Consider the following 21,892-nt stretch of genomic DNA (forward strand, 5'->3'; position numbering starts at 1 on the left):
CATTATGTATATATATATATATATATATATATATATATAAGTCAGGTGATATGTCACTGCTGAATTAGATTTATACATTTGCTTCTCTATTGTAGCCTACTTAGTTCAATACTGAAAATGACAAAGTTTACATCTGCGGGTGTTTATTGGATGTGTTCATCATAATGTTTCAGGAAGATAACTTGCAAAACCAGTTTGTGAAGTTGAAACTTATGTTAAACACATCTTATCTCTCTTTATGTAATCAAATAAAAATAGACTTTTAGACTTTATAGACTTACAGTAGTTCCAGTGGCCGGTTGCTCTGGTCTTAGACTAGTCTTAAAAGTTAGACACCTCATTTTTTCTGCAAGACTGGTCATCATTTTTTTAAGTCTATTACATAAAAACATAGATTGATCTAATTTGAATCTGAAAAGTAAGACTGATAACCACTTGGTTAACTGCTAGTTAGTCAAACTAGTTCTTAAGACACAGTCTTATGTTTATGCAACTGGCCTGGAAACAATTGTAAAACTAATATCGATTGGGATTAAAGTGTTTTATATCCTTTGTTTGCTTATTACAGTAGACTTGCTTGCTTGACTGAATATGAGCACCTGCGTTATTAAAATATTTTTAAAAAGCAATTTCTAATAATCAGAAATATAATCTAAATTCCAATTGACTCGATATTCAGAAGCAAAGCATTAAGGAAAAATTATTCTGAAATTTATGCAGAGAAACAAGTAAAAGGCCATAGACTATATGCTTTATATCAAAAGCATACAGTCTGCAGAAAGCATGCAGACTGAACATATTCACAACTTTACTTGATTCTTCATAGTGAAAATAGCAGCTAAAAAGGTAAACAATAACATAAAGCAGATGATTTACTCACATCAATATGAAGCCTATAAGGAAGTGGAATAGTTAAGAGTCAATAGTTACAGGACCTTGTGTATATAATGACTCATTGGTGTACATTTTTGCCTGCTGTTGCCTGCTGATAAGAAACACAATTAAATTTATTTAAATTATAGGTACTGCTTAATAGCTTTTTTAATAAGCTTCATTTAATTCATATTTCATGATTTTTAGAGATGCAGCTGTACAATGTAACAGGATGCAGTTAGTTGTCCTAATGCTTTAGGTGAGAGAACATTTGTTCATAATTACAAAACAACAAATATTTACATATAAGTACATTTTCTTGGCCGTATGTTTTGAAAAACAACTTTTCTATGATAACGCCCACAGAAGCTGACATTGTATTCAGTGGACCATGATTGGTCAGAGCAGAGCCAACACTTGAGGCTGTATAGGTGAGAGTCACATGACTGAAATACTCAGCTTTCCCTTGCATGTGCTCAGTCACGTTGAGAGCAATGCGCCAGGAAACACAGTGAACGCCCACTTTAACAGCCATACCAGCTTTCTAAAAGAGCTCTAGCTTCAACACACTGTATTAGTGCAGTGATGAATAATACTTTATAATATCTAAACAGAGGAAAACGAATGCATTCACAACAAAGAGTTGACAAAATGGGAATGCTCTTAAGTAGATTCTAGTTTAACTGGTACTTTCTGTAACAAGTGTTTTCACCAGTGCTCTGTCAACACAAATGTCCTGAAACGTGAGGAAACAATTGCATGCCTGTTGATTCTATTATTAATAAAGGGAAATGTCAAGATAACATATCACAGGCATTCTATATTTATATTAACCATAAAAACAACACATCTCTAAGTGCTTCTTGATGTAATGATGTATTCAACTCAATACGATGTATTCAACAATACAACTGCTCTAAAGATCGTATATTAGAAAAATAAAGAAGTATATTAGAAAAATAAAAATCAATTGAACACTGATGAGTACAAAGAAATGTTTTTCATGGTTAATTCTGAGTATTTTGCCATTGAATTATATTTTTTAATTAGAGGCCCCATTGTACACTATCATAGTAAACAGCATGTTTAAGGGGCCAAATAGTAGAAAAGGTACAGTATTTTTGTATAATGAAGAGTAAAAATAGCAAATAAGTGTGTGTGCGTGTGCGTGTGCGTGTGTGTATTACGGAGACAAAATGTCCTCAGTCACAAAGATGGCAATATCCAAAATCCTTGTCCTTATGGGGACATTTTTGATCCCCATGAGGAAACAAGCTTATATAAATCACACAGAATGAAGCTTTTTGAAAATCTAAAAATGTCAGCAAAAATGATTAGGTCAACACTGACATCTAGTGGTCAATTATAGTACGGATTTAAATGATTATTTCACCTAATCTGTCATAGTTGAAAGAGAAAAATCGAAACGAGGTTTTTAAGATTCTATATTCCAGATTTGCCTTACTGAATTCCTTTCGATTGACCTGGCGCAAACAGGGATTTTGCGTATACGAACACGATCATATACAAAGCATATATCTATACATTACAAAGACGACATGACTGGTTTTTACATTTGAACAAAAACATAATTTACAACCCACTCAGCAGTTATTCTAAGCAGTGTAATATGTTGTCATAACCCCCGGAATAAATCAATAGGTTTATTGTTTCCTCACGGATGTATTTCACCACGACACAAACAACAGTTCATGTGCCGCATAGAGCTGCTGTCTGTGACTGGGTCTTACGCTACTGTAAGTGCGTGCTCTTGTCTCAATACAAGCAGTTTTAAAAGAATGACAGCTAATAGAATCTCCTAGTTAACATATAAGCTCTGTCAATGTGTTTGCCTTTCATAGTTTGTTTCTTCAGATATGTAACACAAGTCATTCCGTGGTCTCAGACTAGTTTCTTTTGCTGAAACTCATTCCCAAAATGTTTAGTACTTGACAGACACAAGATTAATTTACTGCTAATCAAACTAGCGTGTTATGTTAATTTTAGGTGCTGAACTAATTTAGGCAAGCAAGCAAATAGTATGCATGTCTGTGAATTTATGATTTCATGTAACGTTAGTCATTGTGATTTCATCCTATGCTATGTAGGCAGCATGACGAAACCCTGTGGGTTCGAGTTCTGGAGGAGCACTCTGAAGGGTGCGCGGTACGTGGTCGCGCCCATGGTGGACCAGAGCGAGCTCGCGTGGAGGCTGCTGAGCCGCAGACATGGCGCAGAGCTCTGCTACACGCCCATGCTGCACGCCCAGGTGTTCGTCAGGGATGCCAACTACCGTCGGGAGAACCTGTATAACGAGCTCAACCAGGATGACCGACCCCTCATCACACAGGTGGGTCTCTCCGTCCTCTTTGGCATCAGTAAACACAAGTACGCACACACCATTCCCCATGCGGTGATGGAGAGTGTTCATATGGAGTGTGAGTTATTTACAGTATTATCTCCATACAGTTCTGTGCCAATGATCCTGAGGTGTTTATCCAGGCTGCTCTACTTGCCCAGGATTACTGCGATGCCATCGATCTGAATTTGGGCTGCCCACAGATGATTGCAAAAAGAGGTACCAAAACTCAGCTGACACTTCATTTCTGTTGTATGTGAGAAATAAACCACCATTCAAAAGAATTCTATTTCAAATCAACTTTGTTCAGTTGAACTCCATTCATTGAAGAATCCTGAACAAAAAAATTTATCACTATTGCAACAAACATAAACAGCACAACTGTTTTCAACATTGATAATTGTTAGAAATGTTTCTTGAGCAGCAAATCGGCATATTAAAATGATTTCTGAAGAATCATGTGACGTTGAAGATTGGAGTAATGATACTGAAAATTCAGCTTTGCCATCAGAGAAATAAATTGTTTAAAAAATTTTAAATAGAAAACAATTATTTTAAATTGTAATAATATTTCACAGTATTACTGTTTTAACTGTATTTTTTTATTTAATAAATACACCCTTAGTGAGCATAAGAGACGTCTTTCAAAACATTTAAAAAGTCTTATTGACCCCAAAACTTTTTTAACAGCAGTTTTTTAACATATGAAGTTTGGAACTATAAATATTTGCTTCAAGTGTTCAATGAAATCTCAAATTTTAGCAAAGTGCGTCCCTGTTTCCCTGGTACGGCTCATTTTTAAATGATCTCCTAGAACACACTGAAGAAGGCTTTCAGCCGAAACATTCCTGTTCTGTCATACTGGTGATTAATGTAAAATAAAACGCAAAAAGAAGTGCAAATCATGGTTTTATATACTAAATGCCACGTCACGTCACTTAAATTCTCTCCTAGGCCATTATGGTGTGTTTCTTCAAGACGAGTGGGACCTTCTTGAGAAAATGAGTAAGTTGTCTTATTTTAATAGCTCAGTGCAGATGTGAACCATGTAGAGAATGTGTTTTATTCAGGTGCTGTCGTTTACAGTTAAACTGGCTGATGAAAAACTTTCCGTGCCCATTACTTGCAAAATCCGGGTCTTCCCAGAGATTGAGAAAACTGTGAAGTATGCCAAAATGCTGGAAAAGGCTGGATGCCAGGTAAAGTGTTCCCATTGCTTGTCATATAGCAGATACTTTTGTCTAAAGTGCATGTGGAGTGACCTGGGAATAAGCACCTTTCTCAGGAGCCCACTTGAGTGAGTGAGGCTTAGGTCTCTTCAACCTGGAACTGATCTGTAAATGTTTGTTATACGAGCTGTAACCACTGCATTACCTCAAATCTCAGTCTAATGTCATTCATATATTCTTGAACCAGCTGCTGATGGTTTGGTATCTTTAACATTTTTTACAGCTCCTCACAGTTCATGGGAGAACTAAAGATCAAAAGGGGGCTTTGACAGGCATTGCAAGTTGGAAGCACATAAAAGCTGTACGGTAAGAGAGACAACACTTGCTACTGGCTTTGACCGTCCTTAGTGTTTTTTCCTGATGGTGTACCTTTATTTTACTTGTGTAGAGAGGCTGTAAACATTCCCGTTTTCGCCAATGGAAACATCCAGCACCTGAGTGATGTTCAGCGCTGCATGGAGGAGACTGGAGTACAAGGTGTCATGAGTGCAGGTAACACTCTCCTCATGCAAAGAGAAGATTCATAAACGTACTTGTACAGAAAAACTCCTACTTTGATATTTCGCAATGCAGTAATATAAATATATGAAGACATTACTTTCACAGAAGGGAATCTTCACAATCCTGCCCTGTTTGAAGGCTGTAGTCCACCTGTGTGGGAGATGGCTGAGGAGTACCTGGAGGTTGTGGAGAAACACCCACCCTGTAGTCTGTCTTATGTCCGTGCTCACATCTTTAAACTATGGCACCACACGTATGTTCGTTCACATTTGATGCTTGACACTGATATTTTGCTGTTGCTTGAGATTTTACACTCTTAATTAGGAATGCATGATATTTGATTTTTGCCGATGTCCGATATGCCGATATTTTTCAACTTATTTTGGCCGATAGCCGATAGCCGATGCCGATACCGATATATTGCCTTTTGTTTGGAAACAATACCAAGTCTCTCCTGTGTGGAAATTATAAGCAAATTATTTTTAATTTTATTAAAATTATTTTATTTAATATTATTTTTTAAATTTTGGTTCGTTTTTAGCAAGAACTTACTTGTTAGAATTAAATAAACAATAATGAAGTTCTTTTATAATGACAGTACATTGATGCTTTGAAAATGACTATAAATAAACTATATATTAATTGCTGCATTTTTTTCCAGAAAGATGCAGTGGTAACCTTAGCATTTTATTTTAAGATTTAACATTTGTAGATGGTCTAAAGCAAAAGAGTTGTAAAAATTCTAAATATCTTTTAGAGCTCATAATTTGTTTAAAAATATAACATATTACACATGAATGAATATATCAGTACATGTAAAATTATTTAATTTACAAGTGTCATGTTTGTATTTTTTTTATTCATGTAAGCTATAGCTTCTGACCTTTAAATCAAAACATACTCATGATTTTATGACATAAATTACTGCTTTATTTAATCAGAAACAGTATAAATGGTATTTGTAATGAATATATCAGTACATGTAAAATTATTTAATTTACAAGTGTCATGTTTGTAATTTTTTTATTCATGTAAGCTATAGCTTCTGACATTTAAATCAAAACATACACATGATTTTATGACATAAATTACTGCTTTATTTAATCAGAAACAGTATAAATGGTATTTGTAATGAATATATCAGTACATGTAAAATTATTTAATTTACAAGTGTCATGTTTGTAATTTTTTTATTCATGTAAGCTATAGCTTCTGACATTTAAATCAAAACATACACATGATTTTATGACATAAATTACTGCTTTATTTAATCAGAAACAGTATAAATGGCATTTGTGTATTTTACTTTCATTTTATTAGAAGTAGGCCAACAGCGCCCCCTATGGAATTAAAACTCTTTACTGAGCGGGCGTTAGGACCCGGGGGAGGCTGCCGCTGCTGCCACTGCGTGCTATTACTGTTTACTGTTTATCACACACCAAAGGCATCATTCTGTATGTGCATTCTCAGTTTAAATACACTGTTTTGGATCGCTGCATCTAATCACCATTCAGGCAAAACTTTGCTTCAAAAATGAGCCACAATGCTGACTGATCTAATCGCTAGCATACCCATGAGCACATGTGAGTTAATGTATTCATCTTATCGGCAAGACATATCGGCAAAATTTTTCTTATCGGACTGATGCCGATATTTACATTTAAAGCCATTATCGGCTGATTCCGATATCGGTCCGATAATATCGTGCATCCTTACTCTTAATGAATTAAGAGAGTTCATTAAATACACTACCATTCAAAAGTTTGGGGTCAGTAAGATTTTTTTAAAAGAAATTAATACTTTTATTCAGCAAGGGCACATATAATTAGTTAAAAGTGACAGTAAACACATTTATAATGCTACAGAAAATTTCAAATAAATGCTTGTTAATAAATGTTTTTCTGAACTTTCTCTTAATCAAGGAATCCTGAAAAAAATTTATCACAGGTTTAAAAAAAAAAATATTAAGCAGTATAATGGTTTTCAACATTGATAAGAAGAAGAAATGTTTCTGTCTGAAGGATGTGTCTGTTAGATGTGACACTGAAGACTGAAGGAATAGCTGCTGAAATTCAGCTTTGACATCACAGGAATACATTGTAATAATATTTTATGATATTACTGTTTTTACTGTATTTTTGATCAAGAAATGCAGCCTTGTTGAGCATAAAAGACTTCTTTCAAAAACTTTCAAAAATCTTACCGACCCCAAACAGGAAGTTGATGACTGGTGAATTCCATAATAAGTATGTCTTTTTATTACAACAGCTTACAGATACATCAAGACCTGAGGGAGGAGCTGGCCAAAGCGAAAAACGTAGCTGGGGTTGCAGAGGTCAACAGACAGCTGAAACAACGTTGCCAGGTAAAGGAATTTTGTTGATTACAAATTCTTCATCAGTCCATCTTTATTCCAAGACAGAAAGATTTATTACATTAGGCTTATTTAATTTTCTGAAGCAGTTGCTTTTTACTGTTACAGAAGGAGATGGCTAAAGATGAATCAGAATGGACTCAGACTCGACTTCCCTTTCCTCACTGGATATGCCAGCCCTACGTCAGACCACCGTGAGTCTGTGGTCTCAGCAAAACAGTATAATATCAATCAAAATCTTGGACACTTACTAAATAGGTCAAAGCCAAGGTTCAAAGAAAAAAATTCTGTCCATGGTAGACATAAATTAGTTTGAATATAACAGTGGTTACATTGGAACTTGATTGTGAGGCTGGAATATTTTGCAGGCCCAAGGATCCAAACACTGAAAATGGGCAGAAAGCACCGGAAACAAAAGCTGTGAGTGTAAAGAGGGCACTGGAGGACGGCGACGGATCCAACGACTCCCTGTCCAAGAACAAGCAGAAGAAGAAAGCCCGTAACCCCAACAAAAACTTCTGTCCAGAGCTGAAACGTAAGGCTAAATCTTATCCCAATATTTCCTAATGCCTGCAGACATAATGGGGCCTTTAAGTGACATGAATGGCACAGTGCATATTATTGTAACCTGCGAATACACTACCATTCAGAAGTTCGGGGTCAGTAAGATATTTAAAAAAAAATAATAATAATCTTCAGTGTCACATGATCAATCAAAAATCATCATAATATGCTGATCAAGAAACATTTCTTATTATCAATGTCAAAAACAGTTGTGCTGCTTAATATTTTATGGATACTTTGATGAATGGAAAGTTCAAAAGAACAGCATTTATTTGAAATAGAAATCTTTTGTAACACTATAAATGTCTTCACTTTTGATTAATTAAATGCGTCCTTTCTGAATAAAAATATTAATTTCTTTCAAAAATGTTACTGACCCCAAACTTTTTAACAGTAGTGTATTATCGTTGAGATGTTGGCTAACATTTATAGATTTAGGTAAAGTAACATTGCCTTTACTTCTTTGTGTTCTTCAGCTAAATATATTAAGTGTGAGCAGTGTGGAAACCCTAAAGTAAGACTTTTATCTTTTCTTTCATCTGACTATTTTATGGGTTTGATGTATTCATTCTCAAAGTGTTTACAGAGCCATTTCTTGTGCTTTATAAAAATCTTAAATTCACAGATGTAAACAAGGCAAATTAATTTTACTCTGCTCCCTCAACAGGGGAACAAGTGTGTGTTCAACTTGTGCCGTGGCTGCTGCAAGAGGAAGGCTTTCAAGGAAGTGGCTGATTGTCCTGGTTAGTGTATGAACCAGCTGTTTCACTGTGTATGAACCGCAAAGTGACTTGATCAGTAATACTCGCAGTAGCTTCACAAGCTGCATAGTGAACAAGTTAGTTTGGAGATGTTTAGTGATTTAATACTGTAAAGAATGGGACATTAGGATTTTATTTGCTAAAATATTTTATCGTGTACATTTTGAGCCGAATATTTTGTTAAAGAGCCTAAGAGAAAGTTACATTAACTTGTAAGAATGTTTAAAATTACAGTGGGGAAAATATTATAGAAGCACATTAATGTCATGGAGTGGCCTAGCCAGTCTCCAGACCTCAATCCTATAGAAAATCTGTGGAGGGAGCTGAAACTTCGAGTTGCCAAACGACAGCCAAGAAACCTTAAGGATTTAGAGAGGATCTGTAAAGAGGAGTGGATCAAAATCCCTCCAGAGATGTGTGCAAACCTGGTGACCAACTACAAAAAACGTCTTACCTCTGTGCTTGCCAACAAGGGTTTCTGCACCAAGTCATGTTTTGCTTGGGGATCAAATACTTATTTCACTCACTGAAATGCAAATCAATTTCTAACCTTTATATAATGTGTTTTTTTTTCTGGATTTTTTGGTTGGTATTCTGTCTCTCTGTTAAAATAAACCTATCATAAAATTACAGACCCTTCATTTCTTTGTAAGTGGGCAAACTTACAAAATCAGCAGGGAATCAAATCAATATTTTCCCAACTGTAAAACAAAATTGTTCCGATGTTATGATATAGTCTCCTTACCAGCATGTATCTGAATGTATCTAGTAATGTCTTTCAACTTCTACAAGACTAACTGTTTGCTCTCTGTTCATTTTTGGGTTATAGGCCATGGATTGAGATTCAAAACCAAGGCTTTGAAACAGTGTAAATCAGATACGGGTGGTGGGCTGACTAATGGGACAGTTTCCACTGCAGTCCATGATCCATTGTAAAGCAGATGTGTGCTGGATATGGGCAACCGTGACATCTGAAGACACATTGAACTGATTTATCACTTCACATTGCTGCACTGAATTGGAGGTACAAGACTGCATTTGTAGCCAAAATTGGTTTGTCACTGTTGATATGTGATTTGGATCCATATCACACCAAATTAACTGAACATGCAAAGAAACAGGCGTAGAAAAGATCAGTGCTACTGTTACTTAGGCTAGTCCATCTGTAGAGTCATTGTTTTCTGTAACGAAGTACCACTTTCTGGACTGCTGTTGGGTGAATAGTTCCATGTTCTTAATATTTTAAGATTGCTTATTAGAATAGTATATTTTGATAATTACTGGGAAAGTGGTATATGAAGCAACCACTCTTATTGCACAAACCTGTACTGCTCCCTGCTCACCTTAGAGGAGCTGGACGTTTAACTTGGGACGCTCTGTGGAAATACACTGATGGACATCTTCACTCAAACATTATTTGAACTGCATTTTTACTATATTTGTCTTCCAAAACGAAAGATATGGCAGATATGTATGTTGCAACCACAATCAAACACCTTTGACTTTTAATGCATTTTTATGTTTGTTTTTTTTTGAACATGTACATAAATGTACTTTTACTCTGAGATCTCTAATTACATTCCTGTATGGTCATGATCATTGTGACTATTTCACACACTCATACTGACATTCATTTTAGAGATGAGGAAAGTTACACTACAAAGATTCCTGACCTAGTGAATTTGTTATTTTTTTAAATATGTTGTCTGATTCAAATACCTTACCCTTATTGCCGTGATTGTATTGCCTTTGTCTTTGTCATTCTTTGAGCGTTTCAAAAAAGTATGCAACTCCAATACAACTTTGGTTCAATATAGTGACATTTTCTTATTATTATAAACCGACATGTTTATTTTTCCACACCTTACTTTAAAGCATCAGGACTCAACTCAGTGCCTTATTCTAAATATGTGGGACAGTTACTCAGAAAACCCCTTGAATTAATCCAATACGGTCCATAAATGTAAATGTGTGTACAGAGCTGTGGTTATTCTGTATGGGGGGTGTTTCTCATCTGTTCCTTGGGCTTAGTGTTGTTCAAACATTTTGGAAATTTTGCTCAAATTTTGAAGTGTTAAAATTAGCATTTCTCCTTTTCTAATAATATGACCAAAAAAACTGAATAGTTCTTAAATGTTACTAGGTATAGTTTATTCAAGGCCATAAAAGCAAGTAGTCTACCTTTGAATGTCACTGACCAGCTTATGATAATTCACTGGGGTAACAGTCTTACTTAAACAGTAGAACACAACACAACAGAGAAATAACTAAATGTTATTAAACAGAGATGACACTGAAATCACTCTAAAGAGTGTTCAAATCAGTCTTGCATTTCCAGTTGCAACACTAGAAACAGAAAAAAACTTTCCGGATTGAAGCATCTTTTTGAATGTATGTTTATTTTAAAAGCATGTTTTGTGATGAGGTTTCTCAATGTGTAATCAAGGTTTGTCACAAGATACAGAGGAAAGTGCATCCTTTACAAAGAACAACAGGCCAGTACAGCTTAAGGGCCGCCTTTCTCTTTTTATCTTTTTTTCCTTTTCATTCGAGCAACAGGGTGTGCTTGTCTTTAATACAGACAACAGATATCTTCTTCCCAACTTAAATAAAGTCTTTAGATTGTGATTTTTCTCTCTTCAGCAGGGAAATAATTGATTTCTAAACTGGGGCCTAAGATGCGGCAGTGGCCCCGTGTACTTTCCTAGGAGAGGCATCTGGTCGAGTCTTCACATGTTGGTGCTCATTCGTGTTTGGCTGTTGGCAGGTGTGAGCTCCCCTTGACTGCCTTCTCTTGGAGGGGACTGCAAAAGAAATGAGAGGGATCAGTGAGAAGCATCACGTAGAGCAGGAGAAACAGACTGGGAAGGAAATGCATGCTGGAATACTTGAAGAATGACAGATGAAGACTAGGGGTATAACAAGCATTTCAATTTTTCTGTGTCTCAAAATCTAATAGCTCTTTCGCAGGGAACAGAACCTCACAAGATCTCAGAGGGCTTACAGTTTTTCCATACATATTAAAAGGAACTTGCATCTAGTTGATTGCCTAAATGCAATAAGCTAGTGGACTGATTTGAAAATATTTACAAGATAAGCTCAATCCACAGCATTTGTGGCATAAGGTTGATAATTTAAAAAAAAAACTTAAAAAAAATAATGCAAAATTTGAGGTTCTCGTGAGGCACTTACAATGGAAGGAAATAGGGCCAATTTTTAATAGAAGAAATCCGAAGCTTATTTTATAAAAGCACTGACATTAATGCTTCAATTAAAAAAAAGTTTATTATTTGAACTATAAAGTTGTTCTCTTCATTTATACAGTCATTTTAGGGTTTATGTTATGCTGTATTGGCAACAAAATTGTATATACACTACAATTCAAAAGTTTGGGTTGGGTAAGCATATTTGAATGTTTTTAAAAGAAGTCTCTTATGCTCATCAAGGCTGCATTTATTTGATCAAAAATACAGTAAAAATAATATTGTCAAATATTATTACAACTTAACTTTCCACCTTTTAATATATTTTACATTTTATTTAATAATTTATTCCTGTGATGGTAAAGCTGAATTTTCAGCATCATTACTGCAGTCTTCAGTGTCACATGATCCTTCAGAAATCATATATGCTGCAAATCATATATATATATATATATATATATATATATATATAATCAATGTTGAACACAGATGTGACGCTTTATACATTTTGGAAATTTTGCTCAAATTTTGAAGTGTTAAAATTAGCATTTCTCCTTTTCTAATAATATGACCAAAAAAACTGAATAGTTCTTAAATGTTACTAGGTATAGTTTATTCAAGGCCATAAAAGCAAGTAGTCTACCTTTGAATGTCACTGACCAGCTTATGATAATTCACTGGGGTAACAGTCTTACTTAAACAGTAGAACACAACACAACAGAGAAATAACTAAATGTTATTAAACAGAGATGACACTGAAATCACTCTAAAGAGTGTTCAAATCAGTCTTGCATTTCCAGTTGCAACACTAGAAACAGAAAAAAACTTTCCGGATTGAAGCATCTTTTTGAATGTATGTTTATTTTAAAAGCATATTTCGTGATGAGGTTTCTCAATGTGTAATCAAGGTTTGTCACAAGATACAGAGGAAAGTGCATCCTTTACAAAGAACAACAGGCCAGTACAGCTTAAGGGCCGCCTTTCTCTTTTTATCTTTTTTTCCTTTTCATTCGAGCAACAGGGTGTGCTTGTCTTTAATACAGACAACAGATATCTTCTTCCCAACTTAAATAAAGTCTTTAGATTGTGATTTTTCTCTCTTCAGCAGGGAAATAATTGATTTCTAAACTGGGGCCTAAGATGCGGCAGTGGCCCCGTGTACTTTCCTAGGAGAGGCATCTGGTCGAGTCTTCACATGTTGGTGCTCATTCGTGTTTGGCTGTTGGCAGGTGTGAGCTCCCCTTGACTGCCTTCTCTTGGAGGGGACTGCAAAAGAAATGAGAGGGATCAGTGAGAAGCATCACGTAGAGCAGGAGAAACAGACTGGGAAGGAAATGCATGCTGGAATACTTGAAGAATGACAGATGAAGACTAGGGGTATAACAAGCATTTCAATTTTTCTGTGTCTCAAAATCTAATAGCTCTTTCGCAGGGAACAGAACCTCACAAGATCTCAGAGGGCTTACAGTTTTTCCATACATATTAAAAGGAACTTGCATCTAGTTGATTGCCTAAATGCAATAAGCTAGTGGACTGATTTGAAAATATTTACAAGATAAGCTCAATCCACAGCATTTGTGGCATAAGGTTGATAATTTAAAAAAAAAACTTAAAAAAAATAATGCAAAATTTGAGGTTCTCGTGAGGCACTTACAATGGAAGGAAATAGGGCCAATTTTTAATAGAAGAAATCCGAAGCTTATTTTATAAAAGCACTGACATTAATGCTTCAATTAAAAAAAAGTTTATTATTTGAACTATAAAGTTGTTCTCTTCATTTATACAGTCATTTTAGGGTTTATGTTATGCTGTATTGGCAACAAAATTGTATATACACTACAATTCAAAAGTTTGGGTTGGGTAAGCATATTTGAATGTTTTTAAAAGAAGTCTCTTATGCTCATCAAGGCTGCATTTATTTGATCAAAAATACAGTAAAAATAATATTGTCAAATATTATTACAACTTAACTTTCCACCTTTTAATATATTTTACATTTTATTTAATAATTTATTCCTGTGATGGTAAAGCTGAATTTTCAGCATCATTACTGCAGTCTTCAGTGTCACATGATCCTTCAGAAATCATATATGCTGCAAATCATATATATATATATATATATATATATATATATATAATCAATGTTGAACACAGTTGTGACGCTTTATATTTTAGGGATACATTTTTTCAGGATTCTTTGGTGAATAGAAAGTTCAATAGAACAGCATTTTCTTCTTACTGACCCCAAACTTTTGAACAGAAATATAATTTCATATAGACATATCTACTTCTTTTGGTTATACTGCTAAAACAGCAAGTAATTGGATTGTTCCGGTTCATTTCTATTGTAAGTGCTTCTCTGTGACCCAGATTTTTTGCTTTTTTTTTTTTTTAAAGAGACAAGTTCTGATAATTGAGATTAACCTAAAATGAACCCAGAATATTAATTTAACATTCACTTAGTACAACAAAACTCACATGCAGTTTGCTTATAAGTGCAGTAATACAGCTGAGGCTCCTTTATATGAGTCATTTCAATTAGAAGATACTGTACAGCTTCTCATTTCAATTAGAAGATACTGTACAGCTTCATCTCAAAGCATCACAATGTTAATGACGCATCCTCAGACGTGTAACTGTTTTAATAAATGCAGCACTTTGATGCTGACTTAGAAATACAAAAGAGCTCTGAGACACTCATGCTGAAGGGAAGGAGATGGTCAGGTGATGGTGAAGTGAAGAGCAAAGCAGAGCGAGGACACGTTACCCTGGGGTCCCTGTTACCTTGACGTGTATCTGATTACGAAGCACAGCTGCCCGCAGGATCATGGCTTTCGCTCGTCTCTGGAACTCTTTGCCCATCTGTAGAGACTTCTCAAAGGTTGTGCTTCTCTGATCCACGTCCCTGGCATACAGGATCTACAAACACAGTTTTCAATTCACTGATGAAACATTTTAATGCATAATCTTGACCAAAGGCTGTTTCTAGAACATTTCCTTGTTTTAGCCAAAAAAGGCAACATGGTGTGTGTTATTCAAGGTAAGGAGCTCAATGACCAAGCAAGAGAAATGTGGATTATAAATATAATTCAAGGTATTGACACAAAAATCAGCTAAAGTATTTTAGCTTAGCAACAAGAAAAGGGAACATTGTTCCAGAAAAAGAAGTGTCAGGGTAACAAATGAGAGAGTGCAGCCCTGCCTTGCTGTGGGAGTCGATACGAGCATTGATCAGGCCCTCCAGGATCAGCTGGGTCAGTTCATCCTCCAGAGCTGCCACTGTGGTATTAAAGGCCACGGCCATTTTGTTCATGTCTGCTGACACGTAGGGGCTAAAGTACTGCCCGTGGAAAATAAAAGACAAAGGTTAATCAATTGGTCATGTAAATGCAACTACGCTAATACTTTAGGAGCCGGAGCCAATATTATCTCATGGTTATTACACTTTCAACTTTCAGCATTCCATATCAATATAACTATGTCAAGCAAGGCTGAAAAACAGGGATGACCTGATGTTCATTGATCATGTGCATGTGTCAATATGCCTTGCAAATATATAAGTCCAGTTTTGAGCACATATTGAACATCGCTGTTGTGAATTCTACATATTTAAAGGGATAGTTCACTCAAAAATGACAATTCTGTCATCATTTAATCATCCAATTGTCATTTTTGGATGAACTATTCCTTTAAAATCAGATTAAGTTGAAGTCATGGTTCGGCAACTAAATAAAATTCATAGACCAAACTCACATATCCCTTTACGTACCTGTATGAGGGCTCTGTTCCTGATTTGTGAGTACAGTGTTCTTACATGAGGGGCCAGATACATGTCTAGGAGGAGATTATCCTATAATACAAAAATAAACACCATGATTAAAACACATGAATCACAATTTCAACTAAAATGATAACAGAAAGAATCAGTGTCTGAAACTTTGCTAAATCAAGACCTAGCAACTGAACACACATCAGTAAACTTACCTTCATTTCATCCAGCATTTTCAGACAAGATGCATACTTTGACTCGTAAAACTTGAAGATAATATCACGGACTTGTGGTTCCAACTCTAAAAATAATTTAAAGGAGCTAAAAAAACAAAAGGACGAGTAAAATTAAATCAATGAAATTTTATCCAAATGTAACCAGTAACACTAGTAATCTACCTCGTGTTAATTAAGACACCTAGTTTGAAAGTGAGAAAGTTCACCTGCTTGAGATGACATTTCGCTGCAGTTCCTGTCTGTCAAATGTAGCCAATGCACACAGCCCCCCGTACACTGCTACATTACTGGGGGAAAGTAGCTAAAAAGCAAATAGAGCGTCTCATTACACCATGTAGGAAAACACTGCATCTTATTTATCTACAAAAAATTTATTAGAAATATCTGGTGTGGCATTAGAACAAGGCTGAAAATGACACCAACCTCAGGGAAGTCGCAGTGGTCAAAGGAGGCTTGCAGGAAGCACTTGGCAGCCGGTTTATACTTTCTTGAGGCAAGTTCTGCCAATCCTATTGTCACAAGAGAGATGATATCAAATCACAAGAAAGGTCAAAACCATTTTTACACGACATACTGTACAAATCACAGGAATTGACTAAAAATGTGACTACTATAATAATACAGTAATGCAAATTACTCACACACACACACACACACACACATATATATATATATATACATATATATATATTTTCCCCCTGCTGTACCGAAATCATACCGAACCGTGACGTTAAAACCGAGGTACGTACCGAACCGTCATATTTGTGTACCGTTACACCCCTAATATATATATATATATATCCATATATCAATTATATCCATTATATAATTGTATACACATTGTAAAAACATACTAAAATAATGATTGTATGCATCTACATTTTAAAGACAAATACACTTAACATTCATGAAATACAAATAATGTACTTGCCTGCAGCACATTTCAGTTTGGTTAGAACAGCTTGGTTTTGACTATCTCTCTCTCCTCGTTGCTAGATTGCAGAGATATACAAAAATCATAATTGTAGATTCACTCTCTTTTGAAATTTCTCGGCTTCGTAACCATTATGAAAGGTTGCTCCTACCTCTGCTATCTCTGGAGTGGATTCAGCCTTGCTGACGTAGCTAAGTACATGGGACCAGTTTTGGAGGTAAACGCTAACCTATAAAATATTCAGGTTGTTTGGATGAATTGTTAGAGACTGCCTGAATTTTTAAGCTATCTGAAACAACAAGATTTATAACTGTACAACAGAAAATTCTGTTATATGCAGGCTGAATTTTGATATTTTAAGCATGGAATTAAGCTTTAAGGAAAAATAAAAAACTGTATGCTATTTCATGAATATTGTATCATCATTAAACATCAGTTGATGGTCAGGGAAAACAACAAGTCCATACCTTGATTACATTAAGACACATGTTGATGACATGCTTAGCGCTAGTGCAGTAGTCTCTGGCTCGGGAGTAGCATTTCAGGGCATTGCTGAGGTCACCACAGTCAAGGTAGTGATCTCCAAGGTCATCATGACCCCTCCTGAACACATGCAGATGTAAAAAAAAAAAACCCCCAAGGCACAGCATCACAGACAATAAAAATGAGACATTCAGTGTAGTGTTAATTTTGTCAGCTATTTTCATTTTAGTCTTAGTCTCCTGTTAAAATGTCCTTGTTAGTCTTTATCATATTTAGTCAACCTTATCCTATTTAGTCTCAACATTTTACTCTAGTTTTAGTCCAAGAAAACCTGAAGTACTTTAGTCTAGTTTTAGCCAATGAAAACTTGACATTTTAGCAATAAGATTATGAATTAACCGTACAGTATTAATTTTGGCAGCCATTTTTAATTTAGTCTTAGTCTTACTCAAATGTAAATTTTAGTTATCATATTTAGACAACCTTGTCCTGTTTTTGTTTAGTCAAGTTTAAGTAAATTAAATGTATGAGCATTTTAGTCAAGTTTTAGTCAATGAAATCTTAGTCACATTTTCATCATTCTGTATAATGGTTAAACTGATAAAAAATAGTTTTTCTCAAAATTATAATCATAATGATTGTTGTCATTTGATAAATTTACTTTTGCATTTCAGGTATTGCACTTTCTGCAGTAAGCACAAATCAATAGAATGTGGACACATACATGGTGTATTTTACCTCATCTAGTGTATTGATTTATTATAGGCTATTTATTATATCATTTAATACCAAAGACTTATGCAATCTCTGTGTCTACATTATGAAAACAGCTAAAACAAACGAAAAATATTATAACAGTGAAATTCCTAGTAATTCCAAATTGCAATAGCCTATTTCTCTATTAAAACAACAGCGGTTGAGTAAGTGCATTTATTCAGCGATCACAATCGCAAACAATACAGTCGAGATCTCATGACAGAACACAGACCGGCTGAGTGATGCTTTTATTTAGATCGCTAAACTCCAGCTTGTTTGTCGGTGTTTTCAGATCATCGGCGGCGGCACTTCTGCAATGAGGAGCGAGCGCGTGCGAATGGTTGCCAGATTGCTTAAAATAAGCAAAACACCGGGCAGAAAATGTATGCTTGTAACAGCGAAACTCTGATTCGGGGATTTGAACTCCTTTTTTTGACGAAAATAAAAAGAGGTTTTTGGTAAAGTTTTTATCCTTTTGAATACATTTTAGTCTCGTCATAGTCTTCGTTAACGAAATTAACACTAATTCAGTGTGGCCTTACCTTATGCTTTCTTTGATGGAGTTTCCCTTGTAGTTCTTGAGGTCGGTGTCCAGCTTCTCCAGTTTGAGCAGGGCTTTTTTCCTGGTGGATTCTGCCCAGGCTGTGTCGAGAGGAGGGGGTTCAACTGCCCCCTCCGGTACCGCATCTGGGACACCTTGCACATCCCTGTATTGACACAATTTTTAAGCATTTAGTACAACCTTTGTCAAAGTCATACATGTAATGTTTCCATGAGGAAACCATGCTAGATTGTAGAAAAGAAATGAACTTGAATTGCCTTGTGGCTTCAGTGAGTTTGCGATGGATTTCTTCGTAGACATCAACATTAAAGGTTCTTTGGACAAAGGACAGGGCCATCTTCAGTGCTTCCACACGTAGCTGGGGGCAGTGGTCTGCAATAAACTGCAGCCTTTCGATCCTCATCAGCCCACTGTAGCTGGAGGCATACTGCTCTAGATCCTGTACAAAAATAAAAAATCAGCTCTCAAGAGTCCAACAAAAAGTTGTGGTATGTCATAACAGCACAATATTGATTATCAAACAATATGATAGATGCTCATTTGCCCATTTTTTATACTTAGATTAAATGAGCATTAGATAAGGGCAAAGGTAAAGCAGTGCTGTTATTGTTGAAACTAATACTATTAAACTAAACTAAAACTATTAAAATAGTTTTGTTAATTGAAATAAAGCTGAAATAAAAGAATAAATATTAGATGAAAAACTTAAAAAAACCTAAACTAAAAAGAGATAAGTTATGGAAAGATATGGAAATATTAAAAATAAAAACTAATAAAAATTACAAAAGCACATAACAAAAATAATAATAATAAATAATAAACTAAAATTGAAACTAACATTCACATTAAATGTGAAAATATAAAAAAAGCTCATTTAAATTTTTAATAAATACTATAATATATAAATAATACTAAAATAATGATGAGGTAAATATTTAATGCCGCTAATAATTTAATGTCAAATGCTAATCTTTAGCAAATCTCAAAATGAAAATCTTTTGTGCTTTATAATAAATACTGTGATGCCTGAATCCCCATGTTGCATTTAAAACTATGTATGTTTTTATTTTTAATATTAAATTATTTTAATATATATTTTTTATATCGACCATTTACTGGTTATTGGCCAGAATCTCTATCAAAAATTACAACTTTTTGTTAAAAATAATTTAACAATAAGGAGTTAATGATTTAGAAAAGCAAACAAATTAACAAAGCTAGTACACAATTGTATACAACGATATATACCAATGTCGGGTTTTCCACAACATAGTTGGCGTCAGGCGCATTCTGCTGGTCTTCCTGAGGGTCAGCATCTATCTGCATGGGCTCTACAGACCCCTGTCAATACAGAACACTCTGTTTAACACTCTACACTGGAGGACAGTATTCAAGTGTACGTGACAAACAAAAATGGACATTTTTAAGTAACCAATATCCTTACCACCAAAACCAATCTTGTGTAGAAAGAAAAACATAATACCACAACACTGAGTATCAGCTCCAAGGCTTTCAGATGGCCTCACATCCTATTTGCCTTCATTGTGTGGTTACCTCCAGTGAGTATGATGAGGAGCTTGAGCTGTACACATGGAATCCAGTAGTAAATTCCATGAACAGATCAGACACGTTTCTTTGACTGTTGAAGTTCAGCTCTACCCATGAGGACGAGGCTGATCTGACTGGAAAATTCAAGCTTTCCCTGATCCTGCCCTGAACCTGCCCTTCAGCATCCTGCTGACCTGACTGAAAACTCTCCTGCAAGAAGGCGGATGCTTATAAAATCACACTGGGGTGGCAGCAGCTCCGAGACAAGAACATGTCAAAGTTGTTGAACTGAACACATAAATATAAACCAAACAAATGGAAGAATGTTTCTATTTTAGAAGTGAGGATTTAAAGATATTCACTAGATGAAAAAAGTGGCAGCGACAAGTAAACACCGGCATCGTGCATGCAACATTTTGATGCAGGTTCATAACCACAAAAGACTTTGAGAGGGAAACGTCCCCACTCATTTTCATCTTACTAGTCAAATATTTTGTTTTTTCAATAACAGATTCTTTAAAATAGCATTATTCCACCCATCTTGAATAAGCGGTTACATCGTTGACCACACAAACTTTCCTACACTAAACATGTTTAAGATTACATAACTGCTGGTCTGTCATTCTTGATTAACTACATTATAATGCACAGTTTCATAAATGACAGTCTAATATAACTGAATGTGTCTAGGGTTTCTAAAATTGAAATACTGCTCAATAAAATATGAGCAGCTCCACAGTGATTAACCATTTTGGTCAAGTGAACTAGATCAGGCTTAAATTGAAATATTCAGTGCTCTATATTCATCTCTGCAAGCAAATAATGGAGGCTGTGTCTCAAAACCTAGTCAGCTGCCTACCTAGACAGTGTTTTAGAGCATCATATGAAGTTGTGGAACACCTGAATGATGACTAAAATGCGTTCTAGCCAGGCAATCTGCTATGTTTTGAGACACAGCCTGAAATTCAAGCACACTGGCTGATACAAAACAGACAGCTTGCTAACGAGATAGCTTGCTAAATACACTTAGCCGGCTAAAGAAAGTTCCTACACAAGTGTTTCACAAACAACCCCTAAAAAAACCACTGGACCACTTTGGGTGTAAACCAAAACAGCTCTATTGGATGTATTTATTGTCGAAAATACATCGGTCTCGCTCTTCGGGCGGATAGAGGCGCCCTGCCGCTAAACTTGAGAAGTGCCTGTCGCGTCCCGAGGGCCGCTCTGACTTACGAGCTCATGCTAGACGAGCTAACAGCTCTCAACGGCTGGGACAGGTGAGGAATTGACACTGTAAACAGAGGCACTTCAACTCGGTATGCTTCTTCTACCTACTCTCGTGTTGTGGAAGATGGCGAAAAAGCATTTAAAGGCGCTAATTTACCTGAAAGTTAAAGACCTGCACGGGTAGTGGCATCTCCTCCTCCTCTGCAGAAACAGAGCACACAAACACATCCGGGGCATGAAGAGTGCGCGTGGTCGACGTCACTACCTCGACACTTGGCGAGTCACTGCACTCTCATGCGGGTGCTACATTCTGCAGGTTGAAGGCTATAAGATGAGTCTTGGCTTGAAATGTCAAAAGAAACCACATTTACAAGTCCCATTCTAAATTGAGTGACTGATTTTATATTGAGACACCGTCTGCTGTTTGGTCCTTAGTTTCTTAGTACATTTAAGTAAAATGATGTAAATTCTGTCGACCCTCTTTATTGCTTGGGTTCGTTTCTGACTTTTTAT

At 35.6% G+C, this 21,892-nt stretch overlaps 2 protein-coding genes across 2 annotated transcripts; one reads left to right on the plus strand and one right to left on the minus strand.

The window, feature by feature from the left end:
- Window positions 1-2,568: 2,568 nt before the first annotated feature.
- LOC107688109 (tRNA-dihydrouridine(16/17) synthase [NAD(P)(+)]-like) lies at window positions 2,569-11,779 on the plus strand. Its single transcript, XM_016485676.1, has 14 exons — window positions 2,569-2,630; window positions 2,982-3,223; window positions 3,343-3,451; window positions 4,187-4,237; window positions 4,319-4,431; window positions 4,685-4,767; window positions 4,850-4,953; window positions 5,068-5,215; window positions 7,231-7,327; window positions 7,445-7,530; window positions 7,705-7,871; window positions 8,377-8,414; window positions 8,568-8,643; window positions 9,491-11,779. Exons 2-14 carry the CDS (start codon window positions 2,987-2,989, stop codon window positions 9,595-9,597), a joined length of 1,416 nt encoding a protein of 471 aa, XP_016341162.1. The 5' UTR covers window positions 2,569-2,630; window positions 2,982-2,986; the 3' UTR covers window positions 9,598-11,779.
- A 683-nt stretch (window positions 11,780-12,462) lies between these two features.
- On the minus strand, window positions 12,463-21,668 carry LOC107688111 (COP9 signalosome complex subunit 1-like). The gene is made up of 14 exons (XM_016485677.1): window positions 21,537-21,668; window positions 19,853-19,945; window positions 18,862-19,043; window positions 18,585-18,749; window positions 17,271-17,406; window positions 16,955-17,032; window positions 16,801-16,861; window positions 16,293-16,378; window positions 16,076-16,170; window positions 15,849-15,954; window positions 15,634-15,714; window positions 15,067-15,204; window positions 14,649-14,783; window positions 12,463-13,130 (listed from the first exon to the last, which is right to left on the minus strand). The coding sequence occupies exons 1-14, from the start codon at window positions 21,567-21,569 to the stop codon at window positions 13,056-13,058; spliced, it is 1,464 nt and encodes a 487-aa protein (XP_016341163.1). The 5' UTR covers window positions 21,570-21,668; the 3' UTR covers window positions 12,463-13,055.
- Between the last annotated feature and the right edge of the window lie 224 nt (window positions 21,669-21,892).

Source organism: Sinocyclocheilus anshuiensis, unplaced genomic scaffold (assembly GCF_001515605.1).
Source record: "Sinocyclocheilus anshuiensis isolate Anshui unplaced genomic scaffold, SAMN03320099.WGS_v1.1 scaffold249, whole genome shotgun sequence".
Taxonomy (NCBI): domain Eukaryota; kingdom Metazoa; phylum Chordata; class Actinopteri; order Cypriniformes; family Cyprinidae; genus Sinocyclocheilus; species Sinocyclocheilus anshuiensis.

Bases quoted from the DNA above. Each gene is read 5' to 3' on its own strand.
- LOC107688109 (XM_016485676.1), top strand. From the start codon at position 2,987: ATGACGAAACCCTGTGGGTTCGAGTTCTGGAGGAGCACTCTGAAGGGT. The intron at 4,432-4,684 runs GTAAAGTGTTCC...CATTTTTTACAG, and splicing joins TGGAAAAGGCTGGATGCCAG to CTCCTCACAGTTCATGGGAG. The intron at 4,954-5,067 runs GTAACACTCTCC...TTACTTTCACAG, and splicing joins ACAAGGTGTCATGAGTGCAG to AAGGGAATCTTCACAATCCT.
- LOC107688111 (XM_016485677.1), bottom strand. From the start codon at position 21,569: ATGCCACTACCCGTGCAGGTCTTTAACTTTCAG. The intron at 18,750-18,861 runs GCAATTCAAGTT...GTGTCAATACAG, and splicing joins AAACTCACTGAAGCCACAAG to GGATGTGCAAGGTGTCCCAG. The intron at 16,862-16,954 runs GTAGGAGCAACC...TCTGCAATCTAG, and splicing joins CCACTCCAGAGATAGCAGAG to CAACGAGGAGAGAGAGATAG.